At 46.5% G+C, this 21420-nt stretch overlaps 1 protein-coding gene across 5 annotated transcripts in view; it reads left to right on the forward strand.

Moving 5' to 3' along the window:
- LOC115146513 (kinase D-interacting substrate of 220 kDa B-like) overlaps positions 1-21420 on the forward strand; it is a 162120-nt gene that overhangs the window by 36913 nt on the left and 103787 nt on the right. For all 5 annotated transcript variants that reach the window (XM_065004308.1, XM_065004311.1, XM_065004310.1 and 2 more), the window contains exons 2-7: positions 16049-16186; positions 17982-18080; positions 18619-18717; positions 19986-20084; positions 20217-20315; positions 20502-20600. In XM_065004308.1, the coding sequence (XP_064860380.1) occupies positions 16070-16186; positions 17982-18080; positions 18619-18717; positions 19986-20084; positions 20217-20315; positions 20502-20600 (612 nt within the window). In that variant the 5' untranslated portion in view covers positions 16049-16069. The remainder of the gene's footprint in view (positions 1-16048; positions 16187-17981; positions 18081-18618; positions 18718-19985; positions 20085-20216; positions 20316-20501; positions 20601-21420) is intronic.

Consider the following 21420-nt stretch of genomic DNA (forward strand, 5'->3'; position numbering starts at 1 on the left):
TACAGTGTCAATGTGGAGGCTATATACAGAGGGTAACGGTACAGTGTCAATGTGGAGGCTATATACAGGGGGTAACGGTACAGTGTCAATGTGGAGGCTATATACAGAGGGTAACGGTACAGTGTCAATGTGGAGGCTATATACAGGGGGTACCGGTACAGTGTCAATGTGGAGGCTATATACAGGGGGTACCGGTACAGTGTCAATGTGGAGGCTATATACAGAGGGTAACGGTACAGTGTCAATGTGGAGGCTATATACAGGGGTAACGGTACAGTGTCAATGTGGAGGCTATATACAGAGGGTAACGGTACAGTGTCAATGTGGAGGCTATATACAGGGGTAACGGTACAGTGTCAATGTGGAGGCTATATACAGAGGGTAACGGTACAGTGTCAATGTGGAGGCTATATACAGGGGTAACGGTACAGTGTCAATGTGGAGGCTATATACAGAGGGTAACGGTACAGTGTCAATGTGGAGGCTATATACAGAGGGTAACGGTACAGTGTCAATGTGGAGGCTATATACAGGGGTAACGGTACAGTGTCAATGTGGAGGCTATATACAGAGGGTAACGGTACAGTGTCAATGTGGAGGCTATATACAGGGGGTACCGGTACAGTGTCAATGTGGAGGCTATATACAGGGGTACCGGTACAGTGTCAATGTGGAGGCTATATACAGAGGGTAACGGTACAGTGTCAATGTGGAGGCTATATACAGGGGTAACGGTACAGTGTCAATGTGGAGGCTATATACAGAGGGTAACGGTACAGTGTCAATGTGGAGGCTATATACAGGGGGTAACGGTACAGTGTCAATGTGGAGGCTATATACAGAGGGTAACGGTACAGTGTCAATGTGGAGGCTATATACAGAGGGTAACGGTACAGTGTCAATGTGGAGGCTATATACAGAGGGTAACGGTACAGTGTCAATGTGGAGGCTATATACAGGGGTACCGTACAGTGTCAATGTGGAGGCTATATACAGAGGGTAACGGTACAGAGTCAATGTGGAGGCTATATACAGAGGGTAACGGTACAGAGTCAATGTGGAGGCTATATACAGAGGGTACCAGTACAGAGTCAATGTGGAGGCTATATACAGAGGGTAACGGTACAGAGTCAATGTGGAGGCTATATACAGAGGGTAACGGTACAGAGTCAATGTGGAGGCTATATACAGAGGGTAACGGTACAGTGTCAATGTGGAGGCTATATACAGGGGGTACCGGTACAGTGTCAATGTGGAGGCTATATACAGAGGGTAACGGTACAGAGTCAATGTGGAGGCTATATACAGAGGGTAACGGTACAGAGTCAATGTGGAGGCTATATACAGAGGGTAACGGTACAGTGTCAATGTGGAGGCTATATACAGGGGTAACGGTACAGTGTCAATGTGGAGGCTATATACAGAGGGTAACGGTACAGAGTCAATGTGGAGGCTATATACAGAGGGTAACGGTACAGAGTCAATGTGGAGGCTATATACAGGGGGTACCGGTACAGAGTCAATGTGGAGGCTATATACAGAGGATAACGGTACAGAGTCAATGTGGAGGCTATATACAGAGGGTAACGGTACAGAGTCAATGTGGAGGCTATATACAGAGGGTAACGGTACAGTGTCAATGTGGAGGCTATATACAGGGGGTACCGGTACAGAGTCAATGTGGAGGCTATATACAGAGGGTAACGGTACAGTGTCAATGTGGAGGCTATATACAGAGGGTAACGGTACAGTGTCAATGTGGAGGCTATATACAGAGGGTAACGGTACAGTGTCAATGTGGAGGCTATATACAGAGGGTACCGGTACAGAGTCAATGTGGAGGCTATATACAGAGGGTACCGGTACAGAGTCAATGTGGAGGCTATATACAGAGGGTACCGGTACAGAGTCAATGTGGAGGCTATATACAGAGGATACCGGTACAGAGTCAATGTGGAGGCTATATACAGAGGGTACCGGTACAGAGTCAATGTGGAGGCTATATACAGAGGATACCGGTACAGAGTCAATGTGGAGGCTATATACAGAGGGTACCGGTACAGAGTCAATGTGGAGGCTATATACAGGGTGTACCAGTACAGAGTCAATGTGGAGGCTATATACAGAGGGTACCGGTACAGAGTCAATGTGGAGGCTATATACAGAGGGTAACGGTACAGTGTCAATGTGGAGGCTATATACAGAGGGTAACGGTACAGTGTCAATGTGGAGGCTATATACAGAGGGTACCGGTACAGAGTCAATGTGGAGGCTATATACAGAGGGTACCGGTACAGAGTCAATGTGGAGGCTATATACAGAGGATACCGGTACAGAGTCAATGTGGAGGCTATATACAGGGGGTACCGGTACAGAGTCAATGTGGAGGCTATATACAGAGGGTAACGGTACAGTGTCAATGTGGAGGCTATATACAGGGGGTAACGGTACAGTGTCAATGTGGAGGCTATATACAGGGGGTACCGGTACAGAGTCAATGTGGAGGCTATATACAGAGGGTAACGGTACAGTGTCAATGTGGAGGCTATATACAGAGGGTAACGGTACAGTGTCAATGTGGAGGCTATATACAGAGGGTAACGGTACAGTGTCAATGTGGAGGCTATATACAGAGGGTACCGGTACAGAGTCAATGTGGAGGCTATATACAGAGGGTACCGGTACAGAGTCAATGTGGAGGCTATATACAGAGGGTACCGGTACAGAGTCAATGTGGAGGCTATATACAGAGGATACCGGTACAGAGTCAATGTGGAGGCTATATACAGAGGGTACCGGTACAGAGTCAATGTGGAGGCTATATACAGAGGATACCGGTACAGAGTCAATGTGGAGGCTATATACAGAGGGTACCGGTACAGAGTCAATGTGGAGGCTATATACAGGGTGTACCAGTACAGAGTCAATGTGGAGGCTATATACAGAGGATACCGGTACAGAGTCAATGTGGAGGCTATATACAGAGGGTAACGGTACAGTGTCAATGTGGAGGCTATATACAGAGGGTAACGGTACAGTGTCAATGTGGAGGCTATATACAGAGGGTACCGGTACAGAGTCAATGTGGAGGCTATATACAGAGGGTACCGGTACAGAGTCAATGTGGAGGCTATATACAGAGGATACCGGTACAGAGTCAATGTGGAGGCTATATACAGAGGGTACCGGTACAGAGTCAATGTGGAGGCTATATACAGAGGATACCGGTACAGAGTCAATGTGGAGGCTATATACAGAGGGTACGGTACAGAGTCAATGTGGAGGCTATATACAGAGGATACCGGTACAGAGTCAATGTGGAGGCTATATACAGAGGGTACCGGTACAGAGTCAATGTGGAGGCTATATACAGGGTGTACCAGTACAGAGTCAATGTGGAGGCTATATACAGAGGGTACCGGTACAGAGTCAATGTGGAGGCTATATACAGAGGGTACCGGTACAGAGTCAATGTGGAGGCTATAAACAGAGGGTACCGGTACAGAGTCAATGTGGAGGCTATATACAGAGGGTAACGGTACAGAGTCAATGTGGAGGCTATATACAGGGGGTACTGGTACAGAGTCAATGTGGAGGCTATATACAGAGGGTACCGGTACAGAGTCAATGTGGAGGCTATATACAGGGGGTACCGGTACAGAGTCAATGTGGAGGCTATATACAGAGGGTACCGGTACAGAGTCAATGTGGAGGCTATATACAGAGGGTACCGGTACAGAGTCAATGTGGAGGTTATATACAAGGGGTACCGGTACAGAGTCAATGTGGAGACTATATACAGGGGTACCGGTACAGAGTCAATGTGGAGGCCATAAACGGAGGGTACCGGTACAGAGTCAATGTGGAGGCTATATACAGAGGGTACTGGTACAGAGTCAATGTGAAGGCTATATACAGGGGGTACCGGTACAGAGTCAATGTGGAGGCTATATACAGGGGTACCAGTACAGAGTCAATGTGGAGGCTATATACAGAGGATACCGGTACAGAGTCAATGTGGAGGCTATATACAGAGGGTAACGGTACAGTGTCAATGTGGAGGCTATATACAGAGGGTAACGGTACAGTGTCAATGTGGAGGCTATATACAGAGGGTACCGGTACAGAGTCAATGTGGAGGCTATATACAGAGGGTACCGGTACAGAGTCAATGTGGAGGCTATATACAGAGGGTACCGGTACAGAGTCAATGTGGAGGCTATATACAGAGGGTACCGGTACAGAGTCAATGTGGAGGCTATATACAGAGGATACCGGTACAGAGTCAATGTGGAGGCTATATACAGAGGGTACCGGTACAGAGTCAATGTGGAGGCTATATACAGAGGATACCGGTACAGAGTCAATGTGGAGGCTATATACAGAGGGTACCGGTACAGAGTCAATGTGGAGGCTATATACAGGGTGTACCAGTACAGAGTCAATGTGGAGGCTATATACAGAGGGATACCGGTACAGAGTCAATGTGGAGGCTATATACAGAGGGTACCGGTACAGAGTCAATGTGGAGGCTATATACAGAGGGTACCGGTACAGAGTCAATGTGGAGGCTATATACAGAGGGTAACGGTACAGAGTCAATGTGGAGGCTATATACAGGGGTACCGGTACAGAGTCAATGTGGAGGCTATATACAGAGGGTAACGGTACAGAGTCAATGTGGAGGCTATATACAGGGGTACCGGTACAGAGTCAATGTGGAGGCTATATACAGAGGGTACCGGTACAGAGTCAATGTGGAGGCTATATACAGAGGGTAACGGTACAGAGTCAATGTGGAGGCTATATACAGGGGTACGGTACAGAGTCAATGTGGAGGCTATATACAGGGTACCGGTACAGAGTCAATGTGGAGGCTATATACAGGGGGTACCGGTACAGAGTCAATGTGGAGGCTATATACAGGGGGTACCGGTACAGAGTCAATGTGGAGGCTATATACAGAGGGTAACGGTACAGAGTCAATGTGGAGGCTATATACAGGGGTACCGGTACAGAGTCAATGTGGAGGCTATATACAGGGGTACCGGTACAGAGTCAATGTGGAGGCTATATACAGGGGTACCGGTACAGAGTCAATGTGGAGGCTATATACAGAGGGTAACGGTACAGAGTCAATGTGGAGGCTATATACAGGGGGTACCGGTACAGAGTCAATGTGGAGGCTATATACAGAGGGTAACGGTACAGAGTCAATGTGGAGGCTATATACAGAGGGTACCGGTACAGAGTCAATGTGGAGGCTATATACAGAGGATACCGGTACAGAGTCAATGTGGAGGCTATATACAGAGGGTACCGGTACAGAGTCAATGTGGAGGCTATATACAGAGGATACCGGTACAGAGTCAATGTGGAGGCTATATACAGAGGGTACCGGTACAGAGTCAATGTGGAGGCTATATACAGAGGATACCGGTACAGAGTCAATGTGGAGGCTATATACAGAGGGTACCGGTACAGAGTCAATGTGGAGGCTATATACAGGGTGTACCAGTACAGAGTCAATGTGGAGGCTATATACAGAGGATACCGGTACAGAGTCAATGTGGAGGCTATATACAGAGGGTACCGGTACAGAGTCAATGTGGAGGCTATATACAGAGGGTACTGGTACAGAGTCAATGTGGAGGCTATATACAGAGGGTAACGGTACAGAGTCAATGTGGAGGCTATATACAGGGGGTACCGGTACAGAGTCAATGTGGAGGCTATATACAGAGGGTAACGGTACAGAGTCAATGTGGAGGCTATATACAGGGGGTACCGGTACAGAGTCAATGTGGAGGCTATATACAGAGGGTACCGGTACAGAGTCAATGTGGAGGCTATATACAGAGGGTACCGGTACAGAGTCAATGTGGAGGCTATATACAGAGGGTACCGGTACAGAGTCAATGTGGAGGCTATATACAGAGGATACCGGTACAGAGTCAATGTGGAGGCTATATACAGAGGGTACCGGTACAGAGTCAATGTGGAGGCTATATACAGAGGATACCGGTACAGAGTCAATGTGGAGGCTATATACAGAGGGTACCGGTACAGAGTCAATGTGGAGGCTATATACAGGGTGTACCAGTACAGAGTCAATGTGGAGGCTATATACAGAGGATACCGGTACAGAGTCAATGTGGAGGCTATATACAGAGGGTAACGGTACAGTGTCAATGTGGAGGCTATATACAGAGGGTAACGGTACAGTGTCAATGTGGAGGCTATATACAGAGGGTACCGGTACAGAGTCAATGTGGAGGCTATATACAGAGGGTACCGGTACAGAGTCAATGTGGAGGCTATATACAGAGGATACCGGTACAGAGTCAATGTGGAGGCTATATACAGGGGGTACCGGTACAGAGTCAATGTGGAGGCTATATACAGAGGGTAACGGTACAGTGTCAATGTGGAGGCTATATACAGAGGGTAACGGTACAGAGTCAATGTGGAGGCTATATACAGAGGGTACCGGTACAGAGTCAATGTGGAGGCTATATACAGAGGGTACTGGTACAGAGTCAATGTGGAGGCTATATACAGAGGGTAACGGTACAGTGTCAATGTGGAGGCTATATACAGAGGGTAACGGTACAGTGTCAATGTGGAGGCTATATACAGAGGGTAACGGTACAGAGTCAATGTGGAGGCTATATACAGAGGGTACTGGTACAGAGTCAATGTGGAGGCTATATACAGAGGGTACCGGTACAGAGTCAATGTGGAGGCTATATACAGAGGATACCGGTACAGAGTCAATGTGGAGGCTATATACAGAGGGTACCGGTACAGAGTCAATGTGGAGGCTATATACAGAGGATACCGGTACAGAGTCAATGTGGAGGCTATATACAGAGGGTACCGGTACAGAGTCAATGTGGAGGCTATATACAGGTTGTACCAGTACAGAGTCAATGTGGAGGCTATATACAGAGGATACCGGTACAGAGTCAATGTGGAGGCTATATACAGAGGGTAACGGTACAGTGTCAATGTGGAGGCTATATACAGAGGGTAACGGTACAGTGTCAATGTGGAGGCTATATACAGAGGGTACCGGTACAGAGTCAATGTGGAGGCTATATACAGAGGGTACCGGTACAGAGTCAATGTGGAGGCTATATACAGAGGATACCGGTACAGAGTCAATGTGGAGGCTATATACAGAGGGTACCGGTACAGAGTCAATGTGGAGGCTATATACAGAGGATACCGGTACAGAGTCAATGTGGAGGCTATATACAGAGGGTACCGGTACAGAGTCAATGTGGAGGCTATATACAGAGGATACCGGTACAGAGTCAATGTGGAGGCTATATACAGAGGGTACCGGTACAGAGTCAATGTGGAGGCTATATACAGAGGGTAACGGTACAGAGTCAATGTGGAGGCTATATACAGGGGGTACCGGTACAGAGTCAATGTGGAGGCTATATACAGAGGGTAACGGTACAGAGTCAATGTGGAGGCTATATACAGGGGTACGGTACAGAGTCAATGTGGAGGCTATATACAGAGGGTACCGGTACAGAGTCAATGTGGAGGCTATATACAGAGGGTACTGGTACAGAGTCAATGTGGAGGCTATATACAGAGGGTACCGGTACAGAGTCAATGTGGAGGCTATATACAGGGGTACCGGTACAGAGTCAATGTGGAGGCTATATACAGGGGGTACCGGTACAGAGTCAATGTGGAGGCTATATACAGAGGGTACCGGTACAGAGTCAATGTGGAGGCTATATACAGAGGGTAACGGTACAGAGTCAATGTGGAGGCTATATACAGGGGGTACCGGTACAGAGTCAATGTGGAGGCTATATACAGGGGTACCGGTACAGAGTCAATGTGGAGGCTATATACAGGGGTACCGGTACAGAGTCAATGTGGAGGCTATATACAGAGGGTAACGGTACAGAGTCAATGTGGAGGCTATATACAGGGGTACCGGTACAGAGTCAATGTGGAGGCTATATACAGAGGGTAACGGTACAGAGTCAATGTGGAGGCTATATACAGAGGGTACCGGTACAGAGTCAATGTGGAGGCTATATACAGAGGATACCGGTACAGAGTCAATGTGGAGGCTATATACAGAGGGTACCGGTACAGAGTCAATGTGGAGGCTATATACAGAGGATACCGGTACAGAGTCAATGTGGAGGCTATATACAGAGGGTACCGGTACAGAGTCAATGTGGAGGCTATATACAGAGGATACCGGTACAGAGTCAATGTGGAGGCTATATACAGAGGGTACCGGTACAGAGTCAATGTGGAGGCTATATACAGGGTGTACCAGTACAGAGTCAATGTGGAGGCTATATACAGAGGATACCGGTACAGAGTCAATGTGGAGGCTATATACAGAGGGTACCGGTACAGAGTCAATGTGGAGGCTATATACAGAGGGTACCGGTACAGAGTCAATGTGGAGGCTATATACAGAGGGTAACGGTACAGAGTCAATGTGGAGGCTATATACAGGGGGTACCGGTACAGAGTCAATGTGGAGGCTATATACAGAGGGTACCGGTACAGAGTCAATGTGGAGGCTATATACAGAGGGTAACGGTACAGAGTCAATGTGGAGGCTATATACAGGGGTACCGGTACAGAGTCAATGTGGAGACTATATACAGGGGTACCGGTACAGAGTCAATGTGGAGGCTATATACAGGGGTACCGGTACAGAGTCAATGTGGAGGCTATATACATGGGGTACCGGTACAGAGTCAATGTGGAGGCTATATACAGAGGGTAACGGTACAGAGTCAATGTGGAGGCTATATACAGGGGGTACCGGTACAGAGTCAATGTGGAGGCTATATACAGGGGTACCGGTACAGAGTCAATGTGGAGGCTATATACAGGGGTACCGGTACAGAGTCAATGTGGAGGCTATATACAGAGGGTAACGGTACAGAGTCAATGTGGAGGCTATATACAGGGGGTAACGGTACAGAGTCAATGTGGAGGCTATATACAGAGGGTAACGGTACAGAGTCAATGTGGAGGCTATATACAGAGGGTACCAGTACAGAGTTAATGTGGAGGCTATATACAGGGGGTTACGGTACAGAGTCAATGTGGAGGCTATATACAGAGGGTACCGGTACAGAGTCAATGTGGAGGCTATATACAGAGGGTAACGGTACAGAGTCAATGTGGAGACTATATACAGAGGGTACCGGTACAGAGTCAATGTGGAGGCTATATACAGGGGGTACCGGTACAGAGTCAATGTGGAGGCTATATACAGGGGGTACCGGTACAGAGTCAATGTGGAGGCTATATACAGAGGGTAACGGTACAGAGTCAATGTGGAGGCTATATACAGGGGTACCGGTACAGAGTCAATGTGGAGGCTATATACAGGGGTACCGGTACAGAGTGTCAATGTGGAGGCTATATACAGAGGGTACCGGTACAGAGTCAATGTGGAGGCTATATACAGGGGTACCAATGGTACAGAGTCAATGTGGAGGCTATATACAGGGGTACCGGTACAGAGTCAATGTGGAGGCTATATACAGGGGTAACGGTACAGAGTCAATGTGGAGGCTATATACAGAGGGTAACGGTACAGTGTCAATGTGGAGGCTATATACAGGGGTACCGGTACAGAGTCAATGTGGAGGCTATATACAGGGTGTTACGGTACAGAGTCAATGTGGAGGCTATATACAGAGGGTACCGGTACAGAGTCAATGTGGAGGCTATATACAGGGGGTACCGGTACAGAGTCAATGTGGAGGCTATATACAGAGGGTAACGGTACAGAGTCAATGTGGAGGCTATATACAGAGGGTAACGGTACAGAGTCAATGTGGAGGCTATATACAGGGGTACCGGTACAGAGTCAATGTGGAGGCTATATACAGAGGGTAACGGTACAGAGTCAATGTGGAGGCTATATACAGGGGTAACGGTACAGAGTCAATGTGGAGGCTATATACAGGGGTAACGGTACAGAGTCAATGTGGAGGCTATATACAGAGGGTAACGGTACAGAGTCAATGTGGAGGCTATATACAGAGGGTAACGGTACAGAGTCAATGTGGAGGCTATATACAGGGGTACCGGTACAGAGTCAATGTGGAGGCTATATACAGAGGATAACGGTACAGAGTCAATGTGGAGGCTATATACAGAGGGTAACGGTACAGAGTCAATGTGGAGGCTATATACAGAGGGTAACGGTACAGTGTCAATGTGGAGGCTATATACAGAGGGTAACGGTACAGAGTCAATGTGGAGGCTATATACAGAGGGTAACGGTACAGAGTCAATGTGGAGGCTATATACAGAGGGTAACGGTACAGAGTCAATGTGGAGGCTATATACAGAGGGTAACGGTACAGAGTCAATGTGGAGGCTATATACAGAGGGTAACGGTACAGAGTCAATGTGGAGGCTATATACAGAGGGTACCGGTACAGAGTCAATGTGGAGGCTATATACAGAGGGTAACGGTACAGAGTCAATGTGGAGGCTATATACAGAGGGTAACGGTACAGAGTCAATGTGGAGGCTATATACAGAGGGTAACGGTACAGAGTCAATGTGGAGGCTATATACAGGGGTAACGGTACAGAGTCAATGTGGAGGCTATATACAGAGGGTAACGGTACAGTGTCAATGTGGAGGCTATATACAGGGGGTACCGGTACAGAGTCAATGTGGAGGCTATATACAGAGGGTAACGGTACAGAGTCAATGTGGAGGCTATATACAGAGGGTAACGGTACAGAGTCAATGTGGAGGCTATATACAGAGGGTAACGGTACAGAGTCAATGTGGAGGCTATATACAGAGGGTAACGGTACAGAGTCAATGTGGAGGCTATATACAGAGGGTAACGGTACAGAGTCAATGTGGAGGCTATATACAGGGGTAACGGTACAGTGTCAATGTGGAGGCTATATACAGAGGGTAACGGTACAGTGTCAATGTGGAGGCTATATACAGAGGGTAACGGTACAGAGTCAATGTGGAGGCTATATACAGAGGGTAACGGTACAGAGTCAATGTGGAGGCTATATACAGAGGGTAACGGTACAGAGTCAATGTGGAGGCTATATACAGAGGGTAACGGTACAGTGTCAATGTGGAGGCTATATACAGAGGGTAACGGTACAGTGTCAATGTGGAGGCTATATACAGAGGGTAACGGTACAGTGTCAATGTGGAGGCTATATACAGAGGGTAACGGTACAGAGTCAATGTGGAGGCTATATACAGAGGGTAACGGTACAGAGTCAATGTGGAGGCTATATACAGAGGGTAACGGTACAGAGTCAATGTGGAGGCTATATACAGAGGGTAACGGTACAGAGTCAATGTGGAGGCTATATACAGAGGGTAACGGTACAGAGTCAATGTGGAGGCTATATACAGAGGGTAACGGTACAGTGTCAATGTGGAGGCTATATACAGAGGGTAACGGTACAGAGTCAATGTGGAGGCTATATACAGGGGGTAACGGTACAGAGTCAATGTGGAGGCTATATACAGGGGGTAACGGTACAGAGTCAATGTGGAGGCTATATACAGAGGGTAACGGTACAGAGTCAATGTGGAGGCTATATACAGAGGGTAACGGTACAGAGTCAATGTGGAGGCTATATACAGAGGGTAACGGTACAGAGTCAATGTGGAGGCTATATACAGAGGGTAACGGTACAGAGTCAATGTGGAGGCTATATACAGAGGGTAACGGTACAGAGTCAATGTGGAGGCTATATACAGAGGGTAACGGTACAGAGTCAATGTGGAGGCTATATACAGAGGGTAACGGTACAGAGTCAATGTGGAGGCTATATACAGAGGGTAACGGTACAGTGTCAATGTGGAGGCTATATACAGAGGGTAACGGTACAGAGTCAATGTGGAGGCTATATACAGGGGTAACGGTACAGAGTCAATGTGGAGGCTATATACAGAGGGTAACGGTACAGAGTCAATGTGGAGGCTATATACAGAGGGTAACGGTACAGAGTCAATGTGGAGGCTATATACAGAGGGTAACGGTACAGAGTCAATGTGGAGGCTATATACAGGGGGTAACGGTACAGAGTCAATGTGGAGGCTATATACAGAGGGTAACGGTACAGAGTCAATGTGGAGGCTATATACAGAGGGTAACGGTACAGAGTCAATGTGGAGGCTATATACAGGGGTAACGGTACAGAGTCAATGTGGAGGCTATATACAGAGGGTAACGGTACAGAGTCAATGTGGAGGCTATATACAGGGGGTAACGGTACAGAGTCAATGTGGAGGCTATATACAGAGGGTAACGGTACAGTGTCAATGTGGAGGCTATATACAGAGGGTAACGGTACAGTGTCAATGTGGAGGCTATATACAGAGGGTAACGGTACAGTGTCAATGTGGAGGCTATATACAGAGGGTAACGGTACAGAGTCAATGTGGAGGCTATATACAGGGGTACCGGTACAGAGTCAATGTGGAGGCTATATACAGGGGTAACGGTACAGAGTCAATGTGGAGGCTATATACAGAGGGTAACGGTACAGAGTCAATGTGGAGGCTATATACAGAGGGTAACGGTACAGAGTCAATGTGGAGGCTATATACAGAGGGTAACGGTACAGAGTCAATGTGGAGGCTATATACAGGGGGTAACGGTACAGAGTCAATGTGGAGGCTATATACAGAGGGTAACGGTACAGTGTCAATGTGGAGGCTATATACAGAGGGTAACGGTACAGAGTCAATGTGGAGGCTATATACAGGGGGTAACGGTACAGAGTCAATGTGGAGGCTATATACAGAGGGTAACGGTACAGAGTCAATGTGGAGGCTATATACAGGGGGTAACGGTACAGAGTCAATGTGGAGGCTATATACAGAGGGTAACGGTACAGAGTCAATGTGGAGGCTATATACAGAGGGTAACGGTACAGTGTCAATGTGGAGGCTATATACAGAGGATAACGGTACAGTGTCAATGTGGAGGCTATATACAGAGGGTAACAGTACAGTGTCAATGTGGAGGCTATATACAGAGGATAACGGTACAGTGTCAATGTGGAGGCTATATACAGAGGATAACGGTACAGTGTCAATGTGGAGGCTATATACAGAGGATAACGGTACAGTGTCAATGTGGAGGCTATATACAGAGGGTAACGGTACAGAGTCAATGTGGAGGCTATATACAGGGGTAACGGTACAGAGTCAATGTGGAGGCTATATACAGAGGGTAACGGTACAGTGTCAATGTGGAGGCTATATACAGAGGGTAACGGTACAGAGTCAATGTGGAGGCTATATACAGAGGGTAACGGTACAGAGTCAATGTGGAGGCTATATACAGAGGGTAACGGTACAGAGTCAATGTGGAGGCTATATACAGAGGGTAACGGTACAGTGTCAATGTGGAGGCTATATACAGAGGGTAACGGTACAGAGTCAATGTGGAGGCTATATACAGGGGTAACGGTACAGAGTCAATGTGGAGGCTATATACAGAGGGTAACGGTACAGAGTCAATGTGGAGGCTATATACAGGGGGTAACGGTACAGAGTCAATGTGGAGGCTATATACAGAGGGTAACGGTACAGTGTCAATGTGGAGGCTATATACAGAGGGTAACGGTACAGTGTCAATGTGGAGGCTATATACAGAGGGTAACGGTACAGTGTCAATGTGGAGGCTATATACAGAGGGTAACGGTACAGAGTCAATGTGGAGGCTATATACAGAGGGTACCGGTACAGAGTCAATGTGGAGGCTATATACAGGGGGTAACGGTACAGAGTCAATGTGGAGGCTATATACAGAGGGTAACGGTACAGTGTCAATGTGGAGGCTATATACAGAGGGTAACGGTACAGAGTCAATGTGGAGGCTATATACAGAGGGTAACGGTACAGAGTCAATGTGGAGGCTATATACAGGGGGTAACGGTACAGAGTCAATGTGGAGGCTATATACAGAGGGTAACGGTACAGTGTCAATGTGGAGGCTATATACAGAGGGTAACGGTACAGAGTCAATGTGGAGGCTATATACAGGGGGTAACGGTACAGAGTCAATGTGGAGGCTATATACAGAGGGTAACGGTACAGAGTCAATGTGGAGGCTATATACAGGGGGTAACGGTACAGAGTCAATGTGGAGGCTATATACAGAGGGTAACGGTACAGTGTCAATGTGGAGGCTATATACAGAGGGTAACGGTACAGTGTCAATGTGGAGGCTATATACAGAGGGTAACGGTACAGAGTCAATGTGGAGGCTATATACAGGGGGTACCGGTACAGAGTCAATGTGGAGGCTATATACAGAGGGTAACGGTACAGTGTCAATGTGGAGGCTATATACAGAGGGTAACGGTACAGAGTCAATGTGGAGGCTATATACAGGGGGTACCAGTACAGAGTCAATGTGGAGGCTATATACAGAGGGTAACGGTACAGAGTCAATGTGGAGGCTATATACAGGGGGTAACGGTACAGTGTCAATGTGGAGGCTATATACAGAGGGTAACGGTACAGAGTCAATGTGGAGGCTATATACAGAGGGTAACGGTACAGTGTCAATGTGGAGGCTATATACAGAGGGTAACGGTACAGAGTCAATGTGGAGGCTATATACAGAGGGTAACGGTACAGTGTCAATGTGGAGGCTATATACAGAGGGTAACGGTACAGTGTCAATGTGGAGGCTATATACAGAGGGTAACGGTACAGAGTCAATGTGGAGGCTATATACAGAGGGTAACGGTACAGAGTCAATGTGGAGGCTATATACAGAGGGTAACGGTACAGTGTCAATGTGGAGGCTATATACAGAGGGTAACGGTACAGTGTCAATGTGGAGGCTATATACAGAGGGTAACGGTACAGAGTCAATGTGGAGGCTATATACAGAGGGTAACGGTACAGTGTCAATGTGGAGGCTATATACAGAGGGTAACGGTACAGTGTCAATGTGGAGGCTATATACAGAGGGTAACGGTACAGTGTCAATGTGGAGGCTATATACAGAGGGTAACGGTACAGTGTCAATGTGGAGGCTATATACAGAGGGTAACGGTACAGTGTCAATGTGGAGGCTATATACAGAGGGTAACGGTACAGAGTCAATGTGCAGGCTATATACAGAGGGTAACGGTACAGAGTCAATGTGGAGGCTATATACAGAGGATAACGGTACAGTGTCAATGTGGAGGCTGTATACAGAGGGTAACGGTACAGAGTCAATGTGGAGGCTATATACAGAGGGTAACGGTACAGAGTCAATGTGCAGGCTATATACAGAGGGTAACGGTACAGAGTCAATGTGCAGGCTATATACAGAGGGTAACGGTACAGAGTCAATGTGCAGGCTATATACAGAGGGTAACGGTACAGAGTCAATGTGGAGGCTATATACAGAGGGTAACGGTACAGAGTCAATGTGCAGGCTATATACAGAGGGTAACGGTACAGAGTCAATGTGGAGGCTATATACAGAGGGTAACGGTACAGAGTCAATGTGCAGGCTATATACAGAGGGTAACGGTACAGTGTCAATGTGTGGGGGCGCCGGTTAGTTGAGGTAATTGGGGTAATATGTCATGTAGGTAGAGTTAAAGTGACTGGTCATAGATTATAAACAGAGAGTAGCAGCAACGTAAAAGAGGGGTCTGGGTAGCCCTTGATTAGTTGTTCAGGAGTCTTATGGTTTGGGGGTAGAAGCTGTTACGAAGCCTTTTGGACGTTGACTTGGCGCTCCGGTACCTCAAGCCGTGCGGTAGCAGAGAGAACAGTCTATGACTAGGGTGGCTGGAGTCTTTGACAATTTTTAGGGCCTTCCTCTGACACGGTCTGGTATAGAGGTCCTGGATGGCAGAAAGCTTGGACCCAGTGATGTACTGGGCCATACGCACTAACTTCTGGCTTATGAATGGGTTTTGTTATGATGTTCTTATGAACATGAGCTTCAAATATGTCCAGCCAGCTACTGTGCCAGCCAGGCTTATGTGTCATAATAACCCCTCTCTGTGTGTCTCAGCTGTGGCGGTGAGGCGTAGCCATGGACACCAGCACCTCTCTGGCCATCCAGAGCCTGTTCAGCTACGTGGAGGAGGACAACGTGCCGGCCATCAAAGCCCACCTGGACAAGTTCAAGGAGGTGGACAGCAGGAGCGAGGTGAGTGGAAGGCACTGCTAAGTATACATTAAAGGGGAAGTTCACCCATTTTTACATGTGGCCTTATTTAGTGCAGAGATATTATCTAGAGTGAGATTGTGATGTAATAGGAGTTGGTTTGGAGTGTTTCATAACATGCTTTAGACACATTTACATAATGCATTGTAATCAATGGCAAGCGATGACTCAGCAAATTGTGAGATTGATGAAACAAAATATTTAAAAAAAAACAGTTTCGGGGATCAACTACTAGCACAGAAATAATGAAAATAAGGCCATATGTAAAAATGGGTGAACTTCCCCTTTAACATTGTCTCAATGAAGAGTTTAGCCACAAGCCATATGTGACATGCAAACACAGCTACAAGCATGCTAGAGCAATATCCACCGTTGTAGTACGGATGAAGCCTGAGACATTTTATTTAAGATTTTAAAACCGGTATTTTAAATCCTGGATGCTGATTGTTTTTTAGACAGGCAGCCCAATTCTGATATTATTTTCTGAAAATGAATTGATGTGAGAAGATCTGATGTGATTAGTGGAAAAAATATCAGAATTGGACTGGCTGTGTGATCGCAGCTTAAATCTACCAAATAATCCAACCTCCACATATTTAACACTTTACCAGGTCAATAAGCAACTAAAACAGCCATTAGTATTCTGTGTAAACCCATTTTTGAATCTTTCATACCACATTATAAACTGGGTGGTTCCAGCCTTGAATGCTGATTGGCTGACAGCCGTATACCACGGGTATGACAAAACATGTATTTTTACTGCTCTAATTATATTGCTAACCAGTTTATAATAGCAATAAGGTACCCCGGGGTTTGTGGTATATGGCCAATATACCACAGCTAAGGGCTGTATCCAGCCACTCCGCGTTACGTTGTGCATAAGAACAGCCCTTAGCTGTGGTATATTGGCCATATCTCACACCTCGTCGGGCCTTATTGCGTAATTATATCATATGAAGTGATGCTCCAATGAAATCTGGGCTTAGTAGTTAGGCTACTTTGGTGTGATTGATAACTGTTTGTCTCTTTCTCTTCTCTCGCTCTCTTCTCTCTCTTCTCTCTCTCCTCTCTCCTCTCCTCTCTTCTCTCTTCTCTCTCTTCTCTCTCTCTCTTCTCTCTCCTCTGTCTCTTCTCTCTTCTCTCTCTCTCTCTTCTCTCTCTCTCTCTCTCTCTCTCTCTCTCTCACCTCTCTCTTCTCTCTCCTCTCTTCTCTCTCCTCTCTTCTCTCTTCTCTCTCTCTCTCTCTCCTCTCTTCTCTCTCCTCTCCTCTCTTCTCTCTCTCTCTTCTCTCTCCTCTGTCTCTTCTCTCTTCTCTCTCTCTTCTCTCCTCTCTCTCTCTTCTCTCCTCTCTCTTCTCTCTCTCCTCTCTTCTCTCTTCTCTCTTCTCTCTCTCTCTCTTCTCTCCTCTCTCTTCTCTCTCTCTCTTCTCTCTTCTCGGTCTCTCTCTCTGTCTCTGTCTCTCTCTCTGTCTCTGTCTGTCTCTCTCTCTCCTCTCCTCTCTTCTCTCTCTCTCTTCTCTCTCCTCTGTCTCTTCTCTCTCCTCTCCTCTCTTCTCTCCTCTCTCTTCTCTCTCTCTCTCCTCTCTTCTCTCTCTTCTCTCTCTCTCTTCTCTCTCCTCTGTCTCTTCTCTCTTCTCTCTCTCTCTCTTCTCTCCTCTCTCTTCTCTCTCTTCTCTCTCTCCTCTCTTCTCTCTTCTCTCTTCTCGGTCTCTGTCTCTGTCTCTCTCTCTGTCTCTGTCTCTCTCTCTGTCTCTGTCTGTCTCTCTCTGTCTCCTCAGAATGGTCAGACTCTCCTCATGATGGCATCAGAACAGGGCAGCCTAGAGATGGTCCAGGAGCTCCTCAGGAGGGGAGCCAATGTCAACCTGGATGATGTGGTAAACAGACACGCATACACACAGACGCGCATACACAGACGCGCACACACACACACACACCAAATGGTAGTTAGACCATGGCTTTGAGGTTTGGTGTTGTTTTAGCCACATTATTCAGACATGGCACAGAGGTCTTAGTGTCCAGGCTGCAGAACTCACCACACTGTGGTTGGGTTAAAACAGAGCCCCATAATGAACCCCTGTAGAATGCCTCAGGCCTCAGTTAGAGTAAATGACAGGGTGTAGATCTGCTGTCTCCATCAACACACCCACACACACACACACACTCTCAACCTCTTACTAAACCACACACACACACACACACTCAGACTCTCACTACACTAGACTGAGTGAGACTGACCAGACCTGGGCACCGTCTCTCTCTCTCTCTTTTCTCTGTCTGACACTAACTGTCTCCACCCTGCATCCATGAGCACCTGGTACGACCAGCTGGTAGGTACAGCATTGTGGAGCCACAACGTGATTGGGGTTTCCGTGGCGACCCAGTGTAACCCCTGTGTGTTCTGCCCGTCAACAGGACTGCTGGACGGCGCTGATCTCGGCGGCAAAGGAGGGCCATGTGGAGGTGGTGAAGGAGCTGCTGGCCAACAATGCCAGCCTGGAGCACCGGGACATGGTAGGAGAGTAGAGGGGATGGCACTGGGTGCTGGGTATTGGGAAGAGACATTGGCAGAGTGGGTACTCTGAAGGAAACAGTAAAGCTTTTGAACCGGTGTGTAACATTTCTCTTGAAAAACTAGTTTGATTGAAACAGCTCGGAAAAACATCTTTAGAAAAAGATGAAAGGATGATTATGCTTGATCTGGCCTTCTTTTTTTTCTGGATAATAATGTATTTTGAAAAGCTTTCATGTCTAAAACATTCTGGGGTGAAGAAGGTAACTTACAACTCTGGCACAGCAGTGTATCTGTCATTAATAGTGTCCATAGGATGAGAGCTAGAATACAATACAATTTATATGACGGGGGGGTCTAATCCTGAATGCTGATTGGTTAAAACCGCAGAATACTAAACAATACAATACAATACTTGCTTTACTGGTCCATTTGCACGGATATTCTTTATTTTTTGCTGTCACACTACCAGACATACAATGGCAGAACTAGTTTCTTCACATTCTTCCTCGATGTTTTTATGTGTCACTGCAATCCATTCCAGGCTGCTTTTTAAAAAGGTATTGAACCTTTATTTAAGTAGGCAAGTCGGTTAAGAAGAAATTCTTATTTACAATGACGGCCTGCTTTGTAGTGATTCATCCGTTAGCTTCAGACACGATTCCATTAGCTTCATTATGATCTCCTCCATTTTGTAATAATTGCATTTCGTGAGCTCTGGATGTCTGGAGTACATTAACCTGGTTAATAACTGTAAAACAACCTCTCAGTGGAAGGGTGCCCATTTCATATCCTATAGTATCTTTCCACCGTTCTGTGTTCATTCAAATTTCATAGTATAGTTCATATTCAAGGCTATTCTAAATGCCTTCTTTTTGCAATACGCCAATGAGATGGATGAGCCTTTTGGTTTTCCTCTGCAAATGAAAGCATTCAGAGAGTGATATTTAAGTAGCATTGGGGGGTGGGGGGGGGTAATGGAGAAAAGACTAATGCCTGTTTGTTCATTATGAGTGTCGTCATGGCCAAGGCTTTCTCACTTAGGATGCATTTTACCTTCTGAGATGTGCTGTTTTCATTTCAGATGTTTTATTTAGTGGACTTGTTCTATTCTAAGGTGACATCAGTCATGGCAGGGTTTGGTGCCAGCCTGTCTGTACTAATAACAGTATTAAATCCACTGTGTGGCTACGTACATGTCGTGCTATATGACTACTCCACTGCTGCCCCCTCTCTCTCTCTGTGTGTGTGTGTGTGTTTTATTGTACAGGGGGGATGGAGCGCCCTCATGTGGGCTTCCTATAAGGGTCGTGTGGAGGTGGCCCAGCTGCTGCTGGAGAAAGGAGCTAGCCCCAACATCACTGGCCAGGTACTATTCCTATATAAAGAGCTTTTACCGTGTATTTATTCATACATTAAATAACTTATTGTCATAATTAGGTACTGTATATCATTAGTCTATTACAGTGTTAGTTAAATATGCTAATGTCTGTCCTTCCAGTACAGTGTGTTTCCTGTCATATGGGCAGCCGGACGAGGCCATGCTGAGATCGTCCATCTCCTCATTAAGCATGGCGCTAAAGTCAACTGCTCTGACAAGGTAAGCACACAGACACATACTCACCACCGGTTCTGTCTTATACAAAATTATTTTTAAAAAGCAACCTGAAGTAAGTTAGGATCTTATTTAAACTACGCCAATGACCCTACTTAAGGTGTTTCAATAATCATCAATGCTGTCTCTCTCTCTCTCTCTCTCTCTCTCTCTCTCCATCCCTGTTCTCAGTATGGCACTACCCCGTTGATCTGGGCAGCCAGGAAGGGCCACTTTGACAGTGTGATGCACCTGCTGGTCAATGGGGCTGATGTGGACCAGGAGGGAGCGGTAAGTGGACCTCCCTACTCTTATTATAACTCCAGGATATCCCTATACGGCCACAACGACTCACTAAAGGCTCATGCAAGACAGGCGTTTGTTTGTTTGCTATTTTCACCAAATAAGTTCAGTATTGTTTGAGGTTGTGGTTGAAACGTCTTACTACACCGTGACATGAGGACTTATAATAATAATAATGTCTTTCCAGATGATATTCCCAGTCATACCACTTGAAAGTATTGTGCTAAATCACTCAAATCAGACTGTTCTTCTCCCCCTATCAGCATTGTGCTAAATCAGACTGTTATTCTCCTTCTATCAGCATTGTGCTAAAACAGACTGTTCTTCTCCCCCTATCAGCATTGTGCTAAAACAGACTGTTCTTCTCCCCCTATCAGCATTGTGCTAAAACAGACTGTTCTTCTCCCCCTATCAGCATTGTGCTAAAACAGACTGTTCTTCTCCCCCTATCAGCATTGTGCTAAAACAGACTGTTCTTCTCCCCCTATCAGCATTGTGTTAAATCAGACTGTTCTTCTCCCCCTATCAGCATTGTGCTAAAACAGACTGTTCTTCTCTCCCTATCAGCATTGTGCTAAAACAGACTGTTCTTCTCCCCCTATCAGCATTGTGCTAAAACAGACTGTTCTTCTCCCCCTATCAGCATTGTGCTAAAACAGACTGTTCTTCTCCCCCTATCAGCATTGTGTTAAAACAGACTGTTCTTCTCCCCCTATCAGCATTGTGCTAAAACAGACTGTTCTTCTCCCCCTATCAGCATTGTGCTAAAACAGACTGTTCTTCTCCCCCTATCAGCATTGTGTTAAAA

The sequence above is a fragment of the Oncorhynchus nerka genome, linkage group LG18, assembly GCF_034236695.1.
Source record: "Oncorhynchus nerka isolate Pitt River linkage group LG18, Oner_Uvic_2.0, whole genome shotgun sequence".
NCBI classification, from domain to species: domain Eukaryota; kingdom Metazoa; phylum Chordata; class Actinopteri; order Salmoniformes; family Salmonidae; genus Oncorhynchus; species Oncorhynchus nerka.